This window comes from Takifugu rubripes, chromosome 17 (assembly GCF_901000725.2).
Source record: "Takifugu rubripes chromosome 17, fTakRub1.2, whole genome shotgun sequence".
Taxonomy (NCBI): domain Eukaryota; kingdom Metazoa; phylum Chordata; class Actinopteri; order Tetraodontiformes; family Tetraodontidae; genus Takifugu; species Takifugu rubripes.
Window position 1 is genome coordinate 6872197 of NC_042301.1, and position 16670 is coordinate 6888866.

The 16670-nt window shown below is 42.9% G+C and overlaps 3 protein-coding genes across 5 annotated transcripts; 1 reads left to right on the forward strand and 2 right to left on the reverse strand.

The window, feature by feature from the left end:
• Window positions 1–108: 108 nt before the first annotated feature.
• Window positions 109–3245, reverse strand: aip (aryl hydrocarbon receptor interacting protein). Its single transcript, XM_003977566.3, has 7 exons — window positions 3092–3245; window positions 2330–2512; window positions 2062–2250; window positions 1486–1662; window positions 1223–1364; window positions 792–1015; window positions 109–716 (listed from the first exon to the last, which is right to left on the reverse strand). The coding sequence occupies exons 1-7, from the start codon at window positions 3188–3190 to the stop codon at window positions 711–713; spliced, it is 1020 nt and encodes a 339-aa protein (XP_003977615.1). The 5' UTR covers window positions 3191–3245; the 3' UTR covers window positions 109–710.
• Window positions 3246–3850: 605 nt separating this feature from the next.
• On the reverse strand, window positions 3851–9183 carry tmem134 (transmembrane protein 134). Of its 2 annotated transcripts, none has more exons than XM_011618757.2 (8): window positions 8980–9183; window positions 8282–8535; window positions 8141–8208; window positions 7963–8049; window positions 7812–7888; window positions 4801–4845; window positions 4257–4310; window positions 3851–4181 (listed from the first exon to the last, which is right to left on the reverse strand). In XM_011618757.2, the coding sequence occupies exons 2-8, from the start codon at window positions 8489–8491 to the stop codon at window positions 4099–4101; spliced, it is 624 nt and encodes a 207-aa protein (XP_011617059.1). In that variant the 5' UTR covers window positions 8492–8535; window positions 8980–9183; the 3' UTR covers window positions 3851–4098. The 2 variants fall into 2 exon arrangements, with proteins under 2 accessions (XP_011617059.1, XP_003977616.1); XM_003977567.3 differs by having other exon boundaries at window positions 8930–9183.
• Window positions 9184–10390: 1207 nt separating this feature from the next.
• Window positions 10391–16484, forward strand: serping1 (serpin peptidase inhibitor, clade G (C1 inhibitor), member 1). Of its 2 annotated transcripts, none has more exons than XM_011618758.2 (11): window positions 10391–10500; window positions 12616–12663; window positions 12733–12841; window positions 12920–13081; window positions 13195–13497; window positions 14157–14372; window positions 14649–14792; window positions 14866–15069; window positions 15144–15283; window positions 15755–15971; window positions 16042–16337. In XM_011618758.2, exons 2-11 carry the CDS (start codon window positions 12616–12618, stop codon window positions 16287–16289), a joined length of 1791 nt encoding a protein of 596 aa, XP_011617060.2. In that variant the 5' UTR covers window positions 10391–10500; the 3' UTR covers window positions 16290–16337. The 2 variants fall into 2 exon arrangements, with proteins under 2 accessions (XP_011617060.2, XP_003977617.3); XM_003977568.3 differs by lacking the exon at window positions 10391–10500 and adding an exon at window positions 10556–11467 and having other exon boundaries at window positions 16042–16484.
• The last annotated feature ends 186 nt before the right edge of the window (window positions 16485–16670 follow it).

Sequence of the window (16670 nt, forward strand, 5' to 3'; positions counted from 1 at the left end):
CACACCTGTTGTGTTTGAATGTATTAAGTAAATATAGCCTCAGGGTCAATGCTTACCTGCTTCCTTTTGAAGGACAATGTGTGACAACAGTCAGAATACATTGAAATCTGAGGATATACATGTTTATTTGCAATTACATTATCACAAATGCAACATTTCCATTCAGCCTCATATGAAAAATTCAATTAAGCGTGATAACGACAAATGTTGTACATTGCATACATCTATACAAACGTAAGGTACAGTAATATAATGATACAATAAAGAAATAACATGGGACAGCATACATTAAGTATGTGTAACACAATGATTGTCATCTTGGAAGAGTGAAAGAGTGAGTCTCAGGATGATGAGGAAGCCTCTGATGGTCCAACACAGATGATTACAACCTGATGTAACCAATGCAAGACCAAAAATGAACATTACAGGGTTTTTTCTTCCACTCTGAAATGGGACCATAACAACATATCAGGAGATAAAGCTTTTCTCTACTGGTCCCAAATTGAAAAGAAATAAAATCTCTGCAGCAAGTACTTTTCTTTCTAAAATGCTAGTTCTGATTTTTTTTTGGTTGGTTTTTTAGACAAAAGAAAAGTGAATTCTAGGGGGAGAGTGTTTGGCTTGGGTGTGTAAATGCAACACTAGAAAAGTTAATGTTTGTTTCCTCCAACTGTTGAAATTGGCAGGCATCTTCCAGGCTGTGGCGACATTCACCCCTGTGGGAAATCAAAGGTCAGACACCCAAATGTTTATAATGGTCGTTACTGTGGAACATTTTTTGCAGGACTTACTGTCATGGCAGTGGCAGATGGTGCTCTAAAAAGGCCTTTATATCGATCCTTTTCCTCTTTGTCTTTGATGCGGATCTTCTCCTCCATGATCCTGAGCTCCTTGGCAATAGACGGTTCCAGAGAAGGTTCAAGCTCCAGCACCTTTGCAAAATCTGCTCGGGCCTCTCTTTCATTCCAGACTGCAGCATGGGCCTTGGCCCGCTTGTATAAGGCCTTTACATTATCTGTGGCACAAAATGGAGTTTCTTCAAATGGTACAAGAATACTGGTGATTGGAATTCTTGATGAACCCAAGCCCAAATAGTTCAGGTTTATTCCCACGTTTTGGGTAAATGAAGATTAATTTATATTTCAACAAAGTCGTGTCAGAGCGACTTTAGCTATGGATTTTGAAACCATTCTGAAGAAGCAATGGGATAGTTTCATCTTACCGTCGTATTTAAAGAGCAAAGAGGAGCAGTGCTCGATGACTTCGTAGTACTGGCCTTGGAGTAACTTGCACTGGCAGTAGTTGAGAAGCAGCGGTGTGATCATATGGTCTAATTTTAACCATGCCTCATCTCCGGGATGTTCCTGAGGATTTAGGTTTAGGTTTAATAAAAGTTTAACAAAAAGTGCAGCCAATGCAACCAAAGGTAATAATCTGAAGTGGGTGTTGGGTCAAATAGATAGTGGTCATTAACTATGTCCTCACCTTCATCTGTAGATTTTTAAGGCAAGCGATGCCATTATAGTATTTCTCCATGGCTTCATTGACTCGGCCTTGTTTAAAAAGCACGTTGCCCTCCTCGTGGATCTGAGGTACCAGCTCCAGTTTCTCTTTATCGTTCATGGCCCACACATCAAGTTGGAATGATCCTGGTGGCAGAGCCTAGAAAATAATTCCAAAGGTCAGTGGCACCTCTAGCTTGTGGAATGATATTTATTAAGAGGACACTACACCTGTTAAACCCTTGATGGCTGAATTTAAATACAATTATTTTTATTTTTTTTAAAAAGTGGTGCTTTTGCTTTCAAGCAGCTTCTCAATTAAGTGAAAATGGTTAATATGAATCCAGCACATGGAGTAAATATAATGAATCAAATGTAGCAATGATGCTCCTGTCAGATTCATTTTTCGCCTCTCATTTAAAAGGCTTGTGAGGTGAAAAAAACCTTTTAGATGAGATGACCATTAACCTTGAGCGACGCTGTGTCAATCTTTAGGTTAAGAAGAAATGGATCTTGTGCAACCTGCTGATATCAAGCTGACTTTCTCTTGCCTACTCACCTCCAACAGCTCAATGGTAAAAACAAGAGGCTGTGGATTTGCCTGTAGTTCATCCAGGTCCTTGTGCCCAAGAGAGTGATGAGAGTGGATCTGTGCAATGCCACAGCAATGCCTCTGACCTTCCAGGGGATCCTTACCAGCACTGATGTTTCTCAGTGACTGGGACACTAGTGGATATAGTGCTGTATGCTGAGTGGTGAAAAAAAATATTAATACAAAAAAGAACATTCCCAAAATTCAATAGAACTTAATTGACCAGTTCAATAACCTTGGTGTCGCAGGTAAATTCGGAAACTTCTCCTGGTCTCATGGTGACGACCACTCTCTCCCACACAGCAAGTTTAAACTTTTTGCCCAAAATGAGCTCCATGGGTTTACTGTGGTTTCCCATCTTCCTGGAGTCATCCATCACTTTGCCATCACAACGACTGGTGCGGTAGTGGAACACCACCTTATCGAGCACACGATGCACATGATATATATATATATACATATATACATATATATATATACTGTATATATAAATAAATACACATACATATATATATACACATACATATATATACACATGTATATATATACATATATATATATACACACATACAGTAACTACAGCATGTACCATGTATATTATGTACATTAAATACTAGTGTAGTTCTACAGTTATTCGACAGGACACCGCGATGGATAAGTGACTGACTTGTCAAGCAACCAATCAGCATTCAGAATCAAATCCTGTCCCACCCCCTCCTCTCTGTACATTAGATGAAAAATAAGAGAAAGAACAAAACTAGGATAAGAAGGTTGCCAGACAAAAGCTAGAATGAAATAACCACAAAGGCAACAGAGCTACTTAGCTGTAAGATACGTTTGCAAGCCAAATCCATTCGACGAATAAATGTAGCTATAAGATGTGTTAGCTCAGATAGCCGATAGTTAGCTGCAGCTAGCATTTCGAAACATGCTTCGTCGACTTTCTTTACTCAATTCAGACTGATGCACGCTAATCCTCTAAAATATATAGCTGTACCTTAGTTCCAGTTGCAAATGTTGGCAACTCGGCTTTGCCTGGACTGATCAATTTCTTTCTTATTCCTTCTTCAAGAAGCTTGCGAGCCTCCTCCTCCATCTTTCACCAAGTCGGGTTCCGATAAATGACGATTATTGCCGAAGCTCATCTTTCGTGAGTGGTCACAGCGCCCTCCCATCCCAGGAAGTTCACTGTGTGACACCAGCAGAAAAATGGAACTGGTCTGTGGAACACCAACCGGGCGGAAAATAATTTACGTTTTTTGATTTTAGATGTTATGAATACTCAAAATCTGAAAAGCATAGTTTTATAGAGGTTTGCTTGCATTTCAGTTGTTAATAACAGTTCCTCCAATGTTAATTAATGTTAATTAGACACTATTAGAAAATTGCTGTGAAGCAGGAAAGTGCTGTTTGTAATTTAGTTACATGAGACACAATTTCTGAACGATGTTGAAACTGAAATAAGCCCATAAAAAACATAACAGGTGTAAGCACATTAAAGTTTTGATAGAATATCATTAGTAATAATAGTCATCACCATCTCGGCTCGAAAGTCAGAACCCTCAAGACTTCCCCGTTTTATTATGAAACTGTACTCGGTAAAACGGTATTTTAAGTTATGTCCCTTATTGTTCAATACGTGATGTATTGCAGTTTGTACATTATTGTTCCAGTTCAAACACATCAACTGTTAGGGGCAAATGTGAGTGAAATTCTTGCACCATAGAGCCCTTAAAATAATCAATGTGTCTAAGAATACAAATGAAAATATACAAATTTATTGCAGTTTCACAGTCATTATTCACACAACAAATAAAACACTGGTGAGACCAGACTCCCTTTTCATGTACAACAGTGTCAGTTCATGTAGTGGGAACACAGTCACTTAGTGGTTCATTTAGTAGTGGTCAATACAATGACAAGAAAAAATGTCACATGACAAAACACACTTTTTATCATTGCAAGCAGTAAATGTGTAGCGACAATTCTCAATCTCTTAAAACGTCATTTTTCAAAATATGGTAAATAGAACAATTTGAAGCCTCTTCTCCCATGTACAGCACAGCTGATGTATATCACATGATACACTAGTGGAAGAAACACATGCCATTACTAGTGAGAACATATGACATTCAAATACTCAAACTGTAGTCTTCAAATACCTCCAGGGATAAACAGCAGCAACCCAGGCACAAAGAATATGGCACTTGAAACACCTGCAAGGACACTTACATTAAGTGTAGCCTTCGGTACAATCAGACAATCCAAAGACCAAATCGGTGAATGTTTATGTTTCACTAAGCTGTGACAAGTGATACCAGTGAAAGTAAGTCATCAGAGGAAGTAGTCCACAAGGATTAAAGAAACAATTGTATCAGGTGCCAATCTTAGTGTGAATGCTATGTGTATGCTATATTATATAACAATGACGAGGTAGCATGTTCTTCAATACAGCTGAATAATGTGATTTTTAAAGTGGTAAAATCTGAATGATTGCACTGAGAAAATGTGACTTTAACAGCAATATTCACGATAACCAGTGCTGACATTTATCACAAGAGTTTTTGTCATTAATTTGAGGTGACATAGGAGAACACTGGCCATAGGATTGCAAAACATTAAACTGTTTGATGAAAAGGACTTTGGCCTGAACTGACTGCCTCATCAACGTTGCACAGCAACAATAAAAGGCAAACAAGCTCTTACCTGCATCTGGGTTCAGCTGTATCACAATGCCCGTCAAAATAAGAGCTACACAGTCAGAAAAAGAAACTGTCAGAATCTGCCAATAAAATGATACACATCATTATCCCGAGCGTTTCCTCCAGGAAAGTAACACACACATCAGTTGTGGAATTTTTTGTAGTTCATGCTGTAATTAGTTGCTTTTGTTGTTAATATTGAACTTTCAAGGTACACAGCCTGCCCCAACAAAGGTCAGGCTCTAATATTTGGTTGGACCCACTTCAGCTTCAGGACACACTCACTCCAACATTGTTCCCACAAGCTTCTGGAATGTCAAGAGATTTATTTACATCCAGTGTTGCATCAATTTTCTACCCAGATCTTGTAGTGATTATGGGAGAGCCGGACCACTGCGCAAAGCTTCTCCAGCACAACCCAAAGGTTGAGGGATTTAAATTTTTTGAGCCACTCCCATCTGGCAGAAGACTGAGGTCCATCAAGAACAAAACTTCTCATCACCAAAACAGCTTCTTTCCCATCGCGGCAGGCCTCCTCAACAAGGCCCGGGACCCCCACAGACATTGCCCCCGCCCCCTCCCCGAGTATGAGACTCCATGAGACTCCTTCCTTGCCACTGTTGCTTGTCTGGGGATAGGCCCTGGGATTCTGCAAAGCGTCTTGAAACAATTTTGATTGTATAAGACGCTATATAAATAAAGATTGATTTGATTTGATGGGCCCGCTGCAATATAGCAGCACCATGCACTCTCCTCCACCGCACCACCATCACCCTGCACAAGACACTTTTCACTTCCTTATACTGGACTTTAAATATGCTTATTGCATTGTAAATATACTTATTGTTTATATTTCCTTATCTTTATTCTTATTTTACTGTATTGTTGTTATTTTGTCTGAACTGCACGCAACAAACACCAAGTTAAATTCCTTGTATGTGTAAAAACATACTTGGCAATAAAGTTCTTCCTTATCCTTATCCTTAAGGTCTGGACTCTGGAGGCCCATCCATGTGTGAAATGATATCTCATCAACCCTGAACCACTCTTTCACTATCTGAGTCCAGGAATTCTGGAATTGTCACCTTGGAATGTGCCCACATCATCAGGGAAGAAGACCTCCACTGAGAAGAATCTGGTGTTTCAGTATCTTCAGGTAGTCAGCTGACCTCATTTTTTGGGCCCATAATGTTGCTGAACCTGTACCTGCCCCAGATCAGAGCTTTGCCTCCCAGGCTGGCCCAGTAGGCACTGGGAATGATGGGTGCATTGGTTCATCTGCCTCTCTTCTTACCCTGATGCCCCAGCACTCTGGAACAGGGTAAATCGGGACCCATCAGACCACACGACCTTCTTCCATTGCTCTAGAGCAGGGGTCACCAACACAGTGCCCGTGGGCACCAAGTCGCCCGCAATGACCACATGAGTCGCCCGCAAGCCTGTTCTAAAAATAGCAAAACTCGCAAGTGAGGTGCGTCTAAGAAATTTTTTCTACCGCTATTTCTTTTTTAAATCACACCTGCATTTACATAGATTTTAAAATGACAATGTCTTAAAAATAAATAAAAATATAAATAAAGTGAAGGTGAACTCTGACCTAGTTCAAAGGTCAGTATTGTGCGCATGAAAGAACCTTTGCGCTTGTGGAGAATAAACTAGCGGGCAGTGAAGATGGTGAGTGGAGTGCAATTTTCTACCCCAAAAACATGGCAAAAAGAAGACAGTAAATTTATCATTTTCAAAGTGAATGGGAGGAAAAGTATTTTTTTACTACTGTGAAAGGAAGGTGTGTATGTTGCATTTGTGGGGCGACTGTGATGACGGCGAAGCAGCACAATGTGGAGCGACGCTTCACTACGCGTCATGAAAGCTACAATGCTAACTACCCACTGGGAAGCTTTCTACAGTCAAAGAAGGCCCATGAGCTAAAAAGTGTGTTTATAAAATGTAACAGATTTTGAGCAGAATTGCAGTAGATTTGTTCAGTTAAGATTTATTCAGCACGGTGGTGTGGTGGTTAGCACTGTTGCCTCACAGCAAGAAGACCCCGGGTTCGATCCCCGGTTGGGATTGATTGGGGACTTTCTGTGTGGAGTTTGCATGTTCTCCCTGTGCCTGCATGGGTTCTCTCCAGGTACTCTGGCTTCCTCCCACAGTCCAAAGACATGCATGATTGGGGATTAGGCTAATTGGAAACTCTAAATTGCCCGTAGGTGTGAGTGTGAGAGAGAATGGTTGTGTGTCTATATGTGTTAGCCCTGCGATTGACTGGCGTCCAGTCCAGGGTGTACCCTGCCTCCGCCCATTGTGCTGGGATAGGCTCCAGTCCCCCCGCGACCCTCAGTGGAGGAACAAGCGGTAGAAAGTGAGTGAAAGTCAATTTTTTTTTTTTTTTAAATGTTGCATAACTTTTTAAAACATGGTTCAACATAGTTTATGAATTGTTAAAACACACACACACACACACACACACACACACACACACAATTTGTTATTTTAGAGGAGTGTGTCAAGCAGTAACCCTTCACACGACTCGGTACCCATGACGTAGCTCTTGGTTTCAAAAAGGTTGGTGACCCCTGCTCTTAGAGTCTATACTCCCCAGCAAACTGAAGCAGTGGTTTTTAAAGCTCCACAGCTGTTCAGTCCCAGGTCCTTTCATCATTAAGGATTTTTTCAACCACATTCCTTCCTGGAAGATGCTGGTTCCCCACTATCCTCCAGATTTCAATAACATGTTGGACAGTTCTTTACCTAATTTTAGTAGTTTCTGCCATCTCCTTAGATATGTTCTCTGGTGGATGCAGGACAATGATTTGACTCTTCTCAAACACACTAACATCTTTTCCTCCACCACAGGATGAATCTTTGACATTGTTCTTACAGAAATAAGAAGCTGCTCTGTCAAGTGGTCAAACATAATTCACGCGACAAGAGAAATATGACCAATTAGGAGGACAAAAGTGAACATGCTAATAGATTTTAGACTGATAAACATAAACAGATGGGACTCACCGACTCCTGTAACGAGGAGAAGGAATGAAGCAAGTACAACTCTTCTGTTTTTCTTCACCAGCGGATGGGACACCCACCTACAGAAAATATTGTTTTCCAGCAACTGTTTTTCTGATGCATTTGTGTGACTGACTGGTTTGTGTGTACATACCCACAGCAGTGTGCAGAAAGCTGTGTGACAGAGCTCAGGGTGCTGAAAGACCACTGGGAGCTGCAGTAAGACAAATTTGCGGGGTCGCTGCAGAGGAAACAGCAACAAATCTTATTTCATACCTTGATCATGAGGGTAGGAGGCAAAGTGACAATGTTGGAATATCAACTGGACCCACTTGATTTTGAAGATGTTGTTGAAAGATGAATTGCTATTGCTACCCAGAACGTCTTCATTTTCAAGATTCTAAAGCACCAACAGGATGAGAGTCTCAGTTTTCAGTGGTGGGGGTATACTGATGAGAGCTGTAGGTGCTTACCTGATATTTGAGGTTGCTGTGTTCAAGGGAGCCAGTGGCAGCAGCTGATTGGTGAGGCTGAGGCTTAGAGAAACTGAGAGTACCAAAGGTCATCTCTCCTTCTCTGTCTTTGTCTCTACCCTTCCATCCCTCTGCCTCACCATCAGACACAGTTCCCTCTTCCTCACCCTCCAGTACAAATGCATCATCAATACTGAACTGTGTTGCCATGGTGATCACCTATTACACCCTGGAGTCTTAAAGACGGATGATCACTGAGGGTAAGAAAGGTTTACAGATTAATGAGTGATCCATTATATGGAGGTGGTTTTTGCTAGTCCTGTTTATGTTGCTGATTTCTATACGTAAATGCAATAATGTGTGACATACAATATATATGCAACAAAATATATTAATATTAGCAGTAGTCTCAATCACTTGTATTATTACTACAGATCGTGACATCTGTGCCTGGACGTGTCTATTTACATTTAAAGTACGCGAACACGCTTAAAATAAGCTGAACGTCTCTAATTATTTAATTGTAGTAAATAAGTGAAACGCAACATGCGAAAAAAGTAAAAGTAACCATGCACTTGGAAAAGTTACAGTGTCGCATCGATTGGCCCTCAAAGTTAGGCAGATACTGATAACTAGAAAAGTTGTTACCATTGTTGCACTTTCCACTAGATGATCAGATGACCAGAATGAAGACTTACTATCTTGAGAAACGGGGAAATCCTTTTTCGGGGAAGTACAAACTCGACACTAAACTGTTAAAACTCAGATTGCATACTTATACTCTAAGTGTCTGGTAAACATAAAGTTTCCCCAACGTTTACGGAGAAGCTTCTGAGATAAGTTCCTAATGCTGTTTCCTTCCACTCGGCACTTGATTGATCAGGACTGATTCCGCCCAAAGCTCTTCCGCCAACTTAATCAAACGCAATTTCCTCGATCGATTTACAGACAGTCCAGAGAAAACAAATTACACACTTTAAAAATAAATAAAAATTTAAAAATAAATAGGGTAAAAAGTTATTGCGAAAAAGTACAGTTGAGACTTTTAAGTAGTCAGGTTAAATCCGGGCGAAATGAGAGAGAGACACATTTTGAAACCTTCGGCAATTTGTTCACAATTAGTTTACTAATTAACGAAATAGCTGAACATTTAGAAAATCCAGGCGAATTTAATGTCACCATTACACCAGTATGATATTTATAATATTACATTTTTCAACATTACATTTACTCTTCATTGGCTGCCTGTTAAATTTAGAATAATTTTTAAAAACCTTATTTTAAGCTACAAGGTCCTCAGAGGCCTAGCTCCATCCTACCTGGAGGAGCTAGTGACACCTTACCAGCCCAATAGACCGCTCCACTCTCAGAATGCTGGTCTACTTGTGGTTCCCAGAGTCTCTAGGAGTAGAATGGGGAGCCGAGCATTTAGCTACCAGCCCCCCCTGCTATATGGAACCAGCTCCCTGTCCAGGTACGGGAGGCTGACTCCATCTCTACTTTTAAGATCAGACTGAAAACCTACCTCTTTGAAAAAGCTTATTGTTACTAATTCTGTAGTTCCAGTTACTATCATAGACAGACAAATTATACTTAGGGGGTCGTCTAATCATTAGGTTAACATCTTAGCTATGCTGTTATAGGCCAAGGCTGCCGGGGTCCAGAAACATGATCACCTGACAGGCCTCTGTCACCCCACTGGGTCATGGTTTCCTCTCCTCTCCTCTCCTCTCCTCTCCTCTCCTCTCCTCTCCTCTCCTACCTATTCTATCCTCTACCTGTCCTCCCCCCTCTCCTCTCTCTCTACCCAGCCGGCCATCAGCAGGAGGGTCCCCCTACATGAGCCTGGTCCTGCTCAAGGTTTCTTCCTGTTAAAGGGGAGTTTTTCCTTGCCACTGTTGCTTGTCTAGGGTTAAGCCCTGGGATTCTGGAAAGTGCCTTGAAACAATTTTGATTGTAAAAGACGCTATATAAATAAAGATTGATTTGATTTGATTTGATTTGAATGGGGGGGGCACAAATAGAGTTTCCCAGTTGTTGCCAATATCTGCGAAATCATGTGATTTCCAGCAAGTCAGCAGATCTGCAATAAACAAACAAACATCTCTAAATCAACAATCAGACATGAGTCATTGGACTGCAGAATATAAAAGGTTTGGGAAGTGATTGGGAACTGCAAAAGCATTAGTGGAAAAAGAAACAGCAGACTGGATGCCAGTGTAAGTTTCTTTCTTTCTTTCTTTCTTTCGTTCTTTCTTTCTTTCTTTCGGTGGTGGAAGGAGTGCGAGCGGGAGAGAGAGAGAGAGCGAGAGACTGAAAAAAACGCGTTTTTCCTGTTTGTGACCTTTTTGTGTGAGTGTGAATGTTTGTGAACAAAGTTTGTTTTATTGTGCGTTTCGTATATATTTATTTGCTTCATAGTTTAGCGAGTGTGTGGTGCGGCTGACCGCGTGCGGCCGTCATGGCGGCGAACGCCAACTTGACCGGGTTGAGCAGGAGACACGGGGTGAAAGTGGGAGCGGGCTCCATGCTCAGTGTGGAGGAGGTGGCTCTGGCTGTGGGCCAGGAAATCGGCCACAGCTCCGTGAAGTCCGCCGCCTGTATGAACAGGGCGGTGGTGCTGTTCGTATCGAACGTAGATCAGGCGAACAGGTTGGTGGAGACGGGGATCACCGTGGGGGGCAGTTCGTCCAGGTGACTCCGCTGACGCAGCCGGCGGCACGGATTACCTTGTCCAACATGCCGCCGTTCATCGGCGACGAGTTCCTGGCAAGAGAACTGTCCCGACATGGGAAACTGGTGTCCCTCATTAGAAAATTACTATCGGGCTGCAGGTCGCCATTGTTGAGACACGTAGTGTCTCACCGCAGACAGGTGCACATGATTCTGAACATCAGGGCAGAGGAGTTTAATTATCGGTTTGTTGTCCGCGTCGACGACTTTGATTATGTTCTTTTTGCAACCTCCTCTGCCCTTAAATGCTTCAACTGCGGCGAGGAGGGACATCTCGCTAGGGTTTGTCCGAGCCGCCCGGTCCCGGACGCGCCGGCGGCGGAGTCCGCCGCGGCCCGATCTGGCGGCGAGGCGTCGGTGGTGCGGTGCGGAGGGGCCCCCGCTGTACCGGACGAAGCGCAAACAGAGTCGAAGGCGGAGGGAAAAGGGAGTGAGTGTGTTCGTGTGACTGAGGTGAGTGGAGAGAATGAGAATTTGGAGATGGTGAGTGGCGAGAGTGGTGAGACAGGGGAGGTAAGGGATTTAACTGGGGTGGAAATTGAAGTGTTGTGCGGGTTGGGTGAACTGGGGAATGGGTGAACTGGGTGAGGCAGGAGAGACCAGAAACTTGGGTCAAAACGGTGAACAGGGTGTAGCAGTAGGTGAAGTGGGGTGCCAGGGATAGTGGCTGGCCAGCCGGGTGAGGGAGGAATTAGCACAGGTGAGGTAGGCGTGAGTACAGGTGAGCAGGGTGAGGTGGGTGTGAGTACAGGTAAGCTGGGCAAGGGAGGTGCGGGTACAAGTGAGGGCAGTGGGGGGGTGTCTGAATGGAGGCCTGCTCCTGCAAAGCGGTGCAGAAAACAAAAAAATGTCACCAAGGACAGTGGAGACAAAGAAGCTGGGCAGCTGGAGGATGCAGCCGCTGCCACAGACAGTGACCAGGAGTACACATATGATGGCAGTGAACTGTCAAACACGGTGGTAGACAGTGAGAGGGATGATTTGTACCCCCCAGGTATGATCAAGACTTTCCTTACAAGGACCAAAGGTATGAGGGGCCCTGACCTGGGGGTATATTTCCCCGACAAGCTCCTCTTCGGCCAGCCACTGGATAAAACACAGAGCTGCATCGGACCTGACCGATCCCGAGATCTTTCGGTTGAGGAAGCACATGGGCAAAACGAGGAAACAGCTCAGAGAACTGTCCAGCAAGAGCACCAGCTTGTAGGCTGTCCGGCTGGGAAGGGACGGAGCCCCCCCTGCTGGAGCCTGCATGACGAGCCACCACCGTTTCCCTCTCTAGGATGGATCTCTGTGTCAGACCAGTGCCCGTTTCTGTTCCGGGCGAGAGACTATATTTCAAGTGTGCGATGAATATGAGAGACTCACTGCACTTTTTTTTTTAAACGTTGAATATTAATTGCACATTGAACAAACTCCTTGTGGAGTTACTGTTTTTTGTTGAATTCTATTTATCTTACTTTATTGTCACTATTGTGTTGTCAACAGGGTGTGAAATTTGTAAATAAAGTGTTTGTGTAAAAATAAAAAAAATCTTTCTTTCTTTGAAATGCCCTCATGCATCATGATATCAAGCACATTTGCCCTTTGCTGTGTTTCAGATGAGGTTCCAGGCCACCCTCTGCTTCCTGCTACAGCTCATTTTTGAGGTAACCATAACAGGTATCTTTAGTTACCCATCAGTCCCAGCAGCTTTTTAACTCCATTGTTCTCTTTAGCATTCTTTATGCACACATCTTCAAGTGACATCTGGTTCCTCTTTGGAGTTGCCCTGTCTCTCAGCTGTGACAGAGTTTATTACAGCACCTGCAAGCTGGACATTCAATGGTTATTACTACTAGTTCATCTGCCAGTATTTGTCATCAAGCATTGTTGTTTTATGCTTAACTTCTTTTTAAATGACAGGTGTAAATTTAAGTGCTGCTGTGTCAGACTCAGTCCGTATTAAGAGGGATGGCTTGTATCTCTCAATTTCCCCCATAACTGCTGCTCACCAAGGCCAGTATGCGTGTTTGGTGAAGTACATCAACATGGACATAGTAAGGACATATGATATCGCAGTCATTGGTGAGAAACATGCAGTATCGTGTATTTTTCATTGTTCATGTGCTTTACGAAATGTGTGTGAAGGTGCAACGAGTATGTGGTGCAACAAAACTCTTGTTTGTGTCTTTTGGCAGCCTCTTTCGCCTATGACATTAACGCTGCCCAAGGCTCCACCATTTACCTGCCCTGCTATTTCCCTCATTCCAGCCAAATCCTGGCCAGTGCGCTGTGGTACAAAGAGACAGGCATTGGCCAGAAGACACTGCTACATTTCAGCAAAGAGCCCTTGGATAAACTGGAACGAGTGCAGCAAATTTACCCTCTGGACCAGGACCAGTCAGTCAAATTCACAAATGTGCTCATGGAGGATTCTGGAACTTACCGATGTGAATCACCTGAGGGGGAGGAGCTGAGCGTTGTACGAGTTACAGTTAAAGGTAAATTAATAACCTTGTTTATTCAGGATTCATTTCATAAAGCACTGAAGGATACCTTACTGTTATCTGTCAGGGAGGCATGTTTGAATCCTTTTGCATACTCCCTACTTGACTCTCTGACTATATATCATATACTTATCAACAAACTGCTTTTATTTAACTTATAACAGCTATGATTTCTTTCAAGCCATGAATTTATTATGTGCACGGTGTCCTTGTTAAAACCGTCTGTTTACAATAAGATAACCAAAGTCAACATTTGATTTGCATTTTGCAAGTCAGTTATTAGCAAATGATGACATTTTAAAACTGCAAGGATCAGTTTGTGACTTATAAGCTTTTGTAAATCATTGATAAAATGTGGTGTTTGTTTGTTTTTTTTTACTATAAGAGGATTTCCCTCATAGGTTAATACATCGGTTAGTGTCAGTGAATAAGTGTTTATTTGTGAGTGTTTTTAATGTTCTGTTTAAAATAGTGAACACTCTATTTGGTTTGAGGCCATTTAATGCAATTTTCATTTTTAGGATCATTCTAAACATTTAACCCTAAAAACACTGATGTGTCTGCTGGTGATGGGGTGGATGATCTTTAAAGTGCTAAAGGAGTTTTAATTAAAAGTAAAGACATTTGAAACCTTGTATTTGTCTCTTTCACAGTTGCCCCCACCCCTGTTCCATACTCATGTGGAGAATGGACTGCAGCCTGGAATCCCTGCCATGACCAGGAGGATCACACTGGTGAAGCTGTGTTGCAAGAATCCATGGCTGAGTTTTCCATGAAGCTCTATTCATTCGTCAGAGAGTCACAGCTTTCTAATAACTTACTTTTGTCTCCACTGAGCATCAGCGCACTGCTCTCCCATTTGCTGTTAGGTAGGAAGCTGCACCGAATGACATTGGCCTCCATCACCATGAGGTTCTGTAACCTTGAGAGCAGCTACACCAGCATGTCAGGAAAATATGAAAATGCTTTGATTGTGTGAGCTGCAGGCAAAGAGCAGAAATTCACAGTGGGAGGTCATTCACTGGTGATTAGGGTTGTTACATTGAATTTGTGGATCACATTTTTTGGGGGTTAATAAAACATGTCTGGCTGTTTTGGTATTGAATTAAAGTGCATGACTGTTCGCTTCATCCCGTTCCCTCCAGGAGCAAGAGACATAACCCAAAGAGCCATCGAGAGAGCGCTGGCTGTCCCCCATGACTTCAGCTGTGTTCACTTCCAGATGGCTAAGCTGAGAGAGAAACTGGCCAGTTCTTTGCAAATGTCTTCACAGATCTACTATCACCCAAGTACTGCAAAAATTGTCGACTGGGATGGATTTGGAGAAATGTCCATGTGACAGTGACCTCTTTTCTGCCCCAGAGATGATTCTCAGTGAGTCTTTCACCAACCAGTCCATCCAGTTCTATGAATCGGTTCCCACAAGGCTACTGGAAACCAGCGAAGAAAACACATATATGATCAACAGCTGGGTGGCAAATAAGACCAACAATAAAATCCAACATCTGGTTGACTCGGTGTCCCCCAGCACACAGCTGATGTTTCTCAATGCAGTTTCCTTCAAAGGTGAGTAAGGAACATTTGAATTTGAGCCTGTAAAGCTGCTGAGGGCTCACAACTTTTATTTCTCTGTCTATCAGGTCAGTGGAAACTCAAGTTTGATTTGAATCCCAGGGATGCATTGTTCTCAAAACTCAATGGTGATCTGGTGTCGGTGCCGGTCTTTCATCACCCTGACTACCTGTTGGCCACGATGATTGACAATGCCCTAAAGGCACAGGTAACTAGCAGCCAACACCTTTTATTTACTCCTCAAAGTTATTTAGTCATGGAGGAGCTGTGGAGATGAACACACCATTTTATTTTGTTTAAAGATGTACATGATAAGCATGATAAGAGAAATGGACTGGGACTCTGAGTCCCAGTCCATTTCTCTGAGTTGTGGAGGAGTTCTCTCCACAACAACAGTTACAAAGTCAACTTTTAACTGTTGGTTAACTATAACCTAGTTTTAGTATGACTACAGGCTCAAATGGTAATATTGGAATAGGCACCTATGGATGGATGATAGTTGAAGGATTCTGTCTGTGAGGAGTCTTTATGTGCTAATGAGGAAACAGACAGCAGAATGTTCCTGTGTCCAGTGTTCCTGCTTCTATCTGTTTTGTGGACACATCTCTGTGTTGCTGCTTTGGTTTGAGCTCAGAAGCTGTGGCAGAGCTGAGTACTGACAAGAGGCCTTCTGCAACAGGTGGGCAGGTTCGCTCTGACAGGTGACAGCAGCCTTTACATCCTGCTGCCCAACACAGTGTACGATCTGCAACTGGTGGAAGAGAGTATGACCTATGACACCCTGCGGCAGCTGATGGACAAAATGAAAACAGTGGTCCCCCAGAAGACCGAGGTCACTCTGCCCAAAATCAAACTGGATGTGGAGCCAGACATGTTCATGCTCATGAAGAAATTAGGTTTGCTCCTTTTCTAAGGCCTACTAACGGCCTTGAGTGGGCTCTGCTGACACTTATCCCCTCTCACCAGGGCTGTCTTCACTCTTTGAGGATGCCAATCTGTGTGGCCTTTACTCTGAAGACAGGCTGGTTCTGGACGATGTCCGACACAGAGGGCTCCTCGCGCTGACCGAGCATGGGGTGGAGGCCGTGGCTGTCACCTCAACTACCTTCTCTCGCACATATAATTCCTTCTCGGCCTTGCACCCATTTATCTTCCTGCTGTGGAGCGACCGGGCCAATGTGCCCCTCTTTGTTGGTAGAGTAGTTGAGCCATGAGGTGAGGAAAGTAGGGGGTGGGTGACAGACTGAGGAGAAGAATAAAAGGAGGAAGGACGGTGAAGAAAGGTCGTGCTACAAAAGTGCACGTTTTAATTGTCTTGCACTGTAGACATGGTAAAAACACAACTCAGTATTGCTTCAAGAGTACTTTGTGAGCATGTGAACAATAAAAGATGAATGACTACATTTATACACCATCTGTTTTACGTTGTGTCAAATAATGACAGACGCCCACGGAAATAAGTTCTATTTATTATGAGAAGTAGTTACATAAAGTCACCACTGGGTAGCAGACGTTGTCTTTTTTTTAACATTGGAGGGCCGATTGGCTATCCCACCACCACCACCATTATTCCTGCTGATACCAATGTAAGAAAG

What these genes read in the sequence shown, in the direction of transcription:
- aip (XM_003977566.3), bottom strand. Translation starts at nt 3,190, where the DNA reads ATGGAGGAGGAGGCTCGCAAGCTTCTTGAAGAAGGAATAAGAAAGAAA. An exon ending in CATTTGCAACTGGAACTAAG is followed by an intron (nt 2,513 to 3,091) that starts GTACAGCTATAT and finishes GTGCTCGATAAG; the next exon opens with GTGGTGTTCCACTACCGCAC. An exon ending in TTACCATTGAGCTGTTGGAG is followed by an intron (nt 1,663 to 2,061) that starts GTGAGTAGGCAA and finishes ATTATTTTCTAG; the next exon opens with GCTCTGCCACCAGGATCATT.
- tmem134 (XM_011618757.2), bottom strand. Translation starts at nt 8,491, where the DNA reads ATGGCAACACAGTTCAGTATTGATGATGCATTTGTACTGGAGGGTGAG. An exon ending in ACAGCTGAACCCAGATGCAG is followed by an intron (nt 4,311 to 4,800) that starts GTAAGAGCTTGT and finishes GTGTCCTTGCAG; the next exon opens with GTGTTTCAAGTGCCATATTC. An exon ending in GCTGCTGTTTATCCCTGGAG is followed by an intron (nt 4,182 to 4,256) that starts GTATTTGAAGAC and finishes TTCTTCCACTAG; the next exon opens with TGTATCATGTGATATACATC.
- serping1 (XM_003977568.3), top strand. Translation starts at nt 11,021, where the DNA reads ATGCCGCCGTTCATCGGCGACGAGTTCCTGGCAAGAGAACTGTCCCGA. An exon ending in TGTACGAGTTACAGTTAAAG is followed by an intron (nt 13,498 to 14,156) that starts GTAAATTAATAA and finishes TCTCTTTCACAG; the next exon opens with TTGCCCCCACCCCTGTTCCA. An exon ending in CAATGCAGTTTCCTTCAAAG is followed by an intron (nt 15,070 to 15,143) that starts GTGAGTAAGGAA and finishes TCTGTCTATCAG; the next exon opens with GTCAGTGGAAACTCAAGTTT.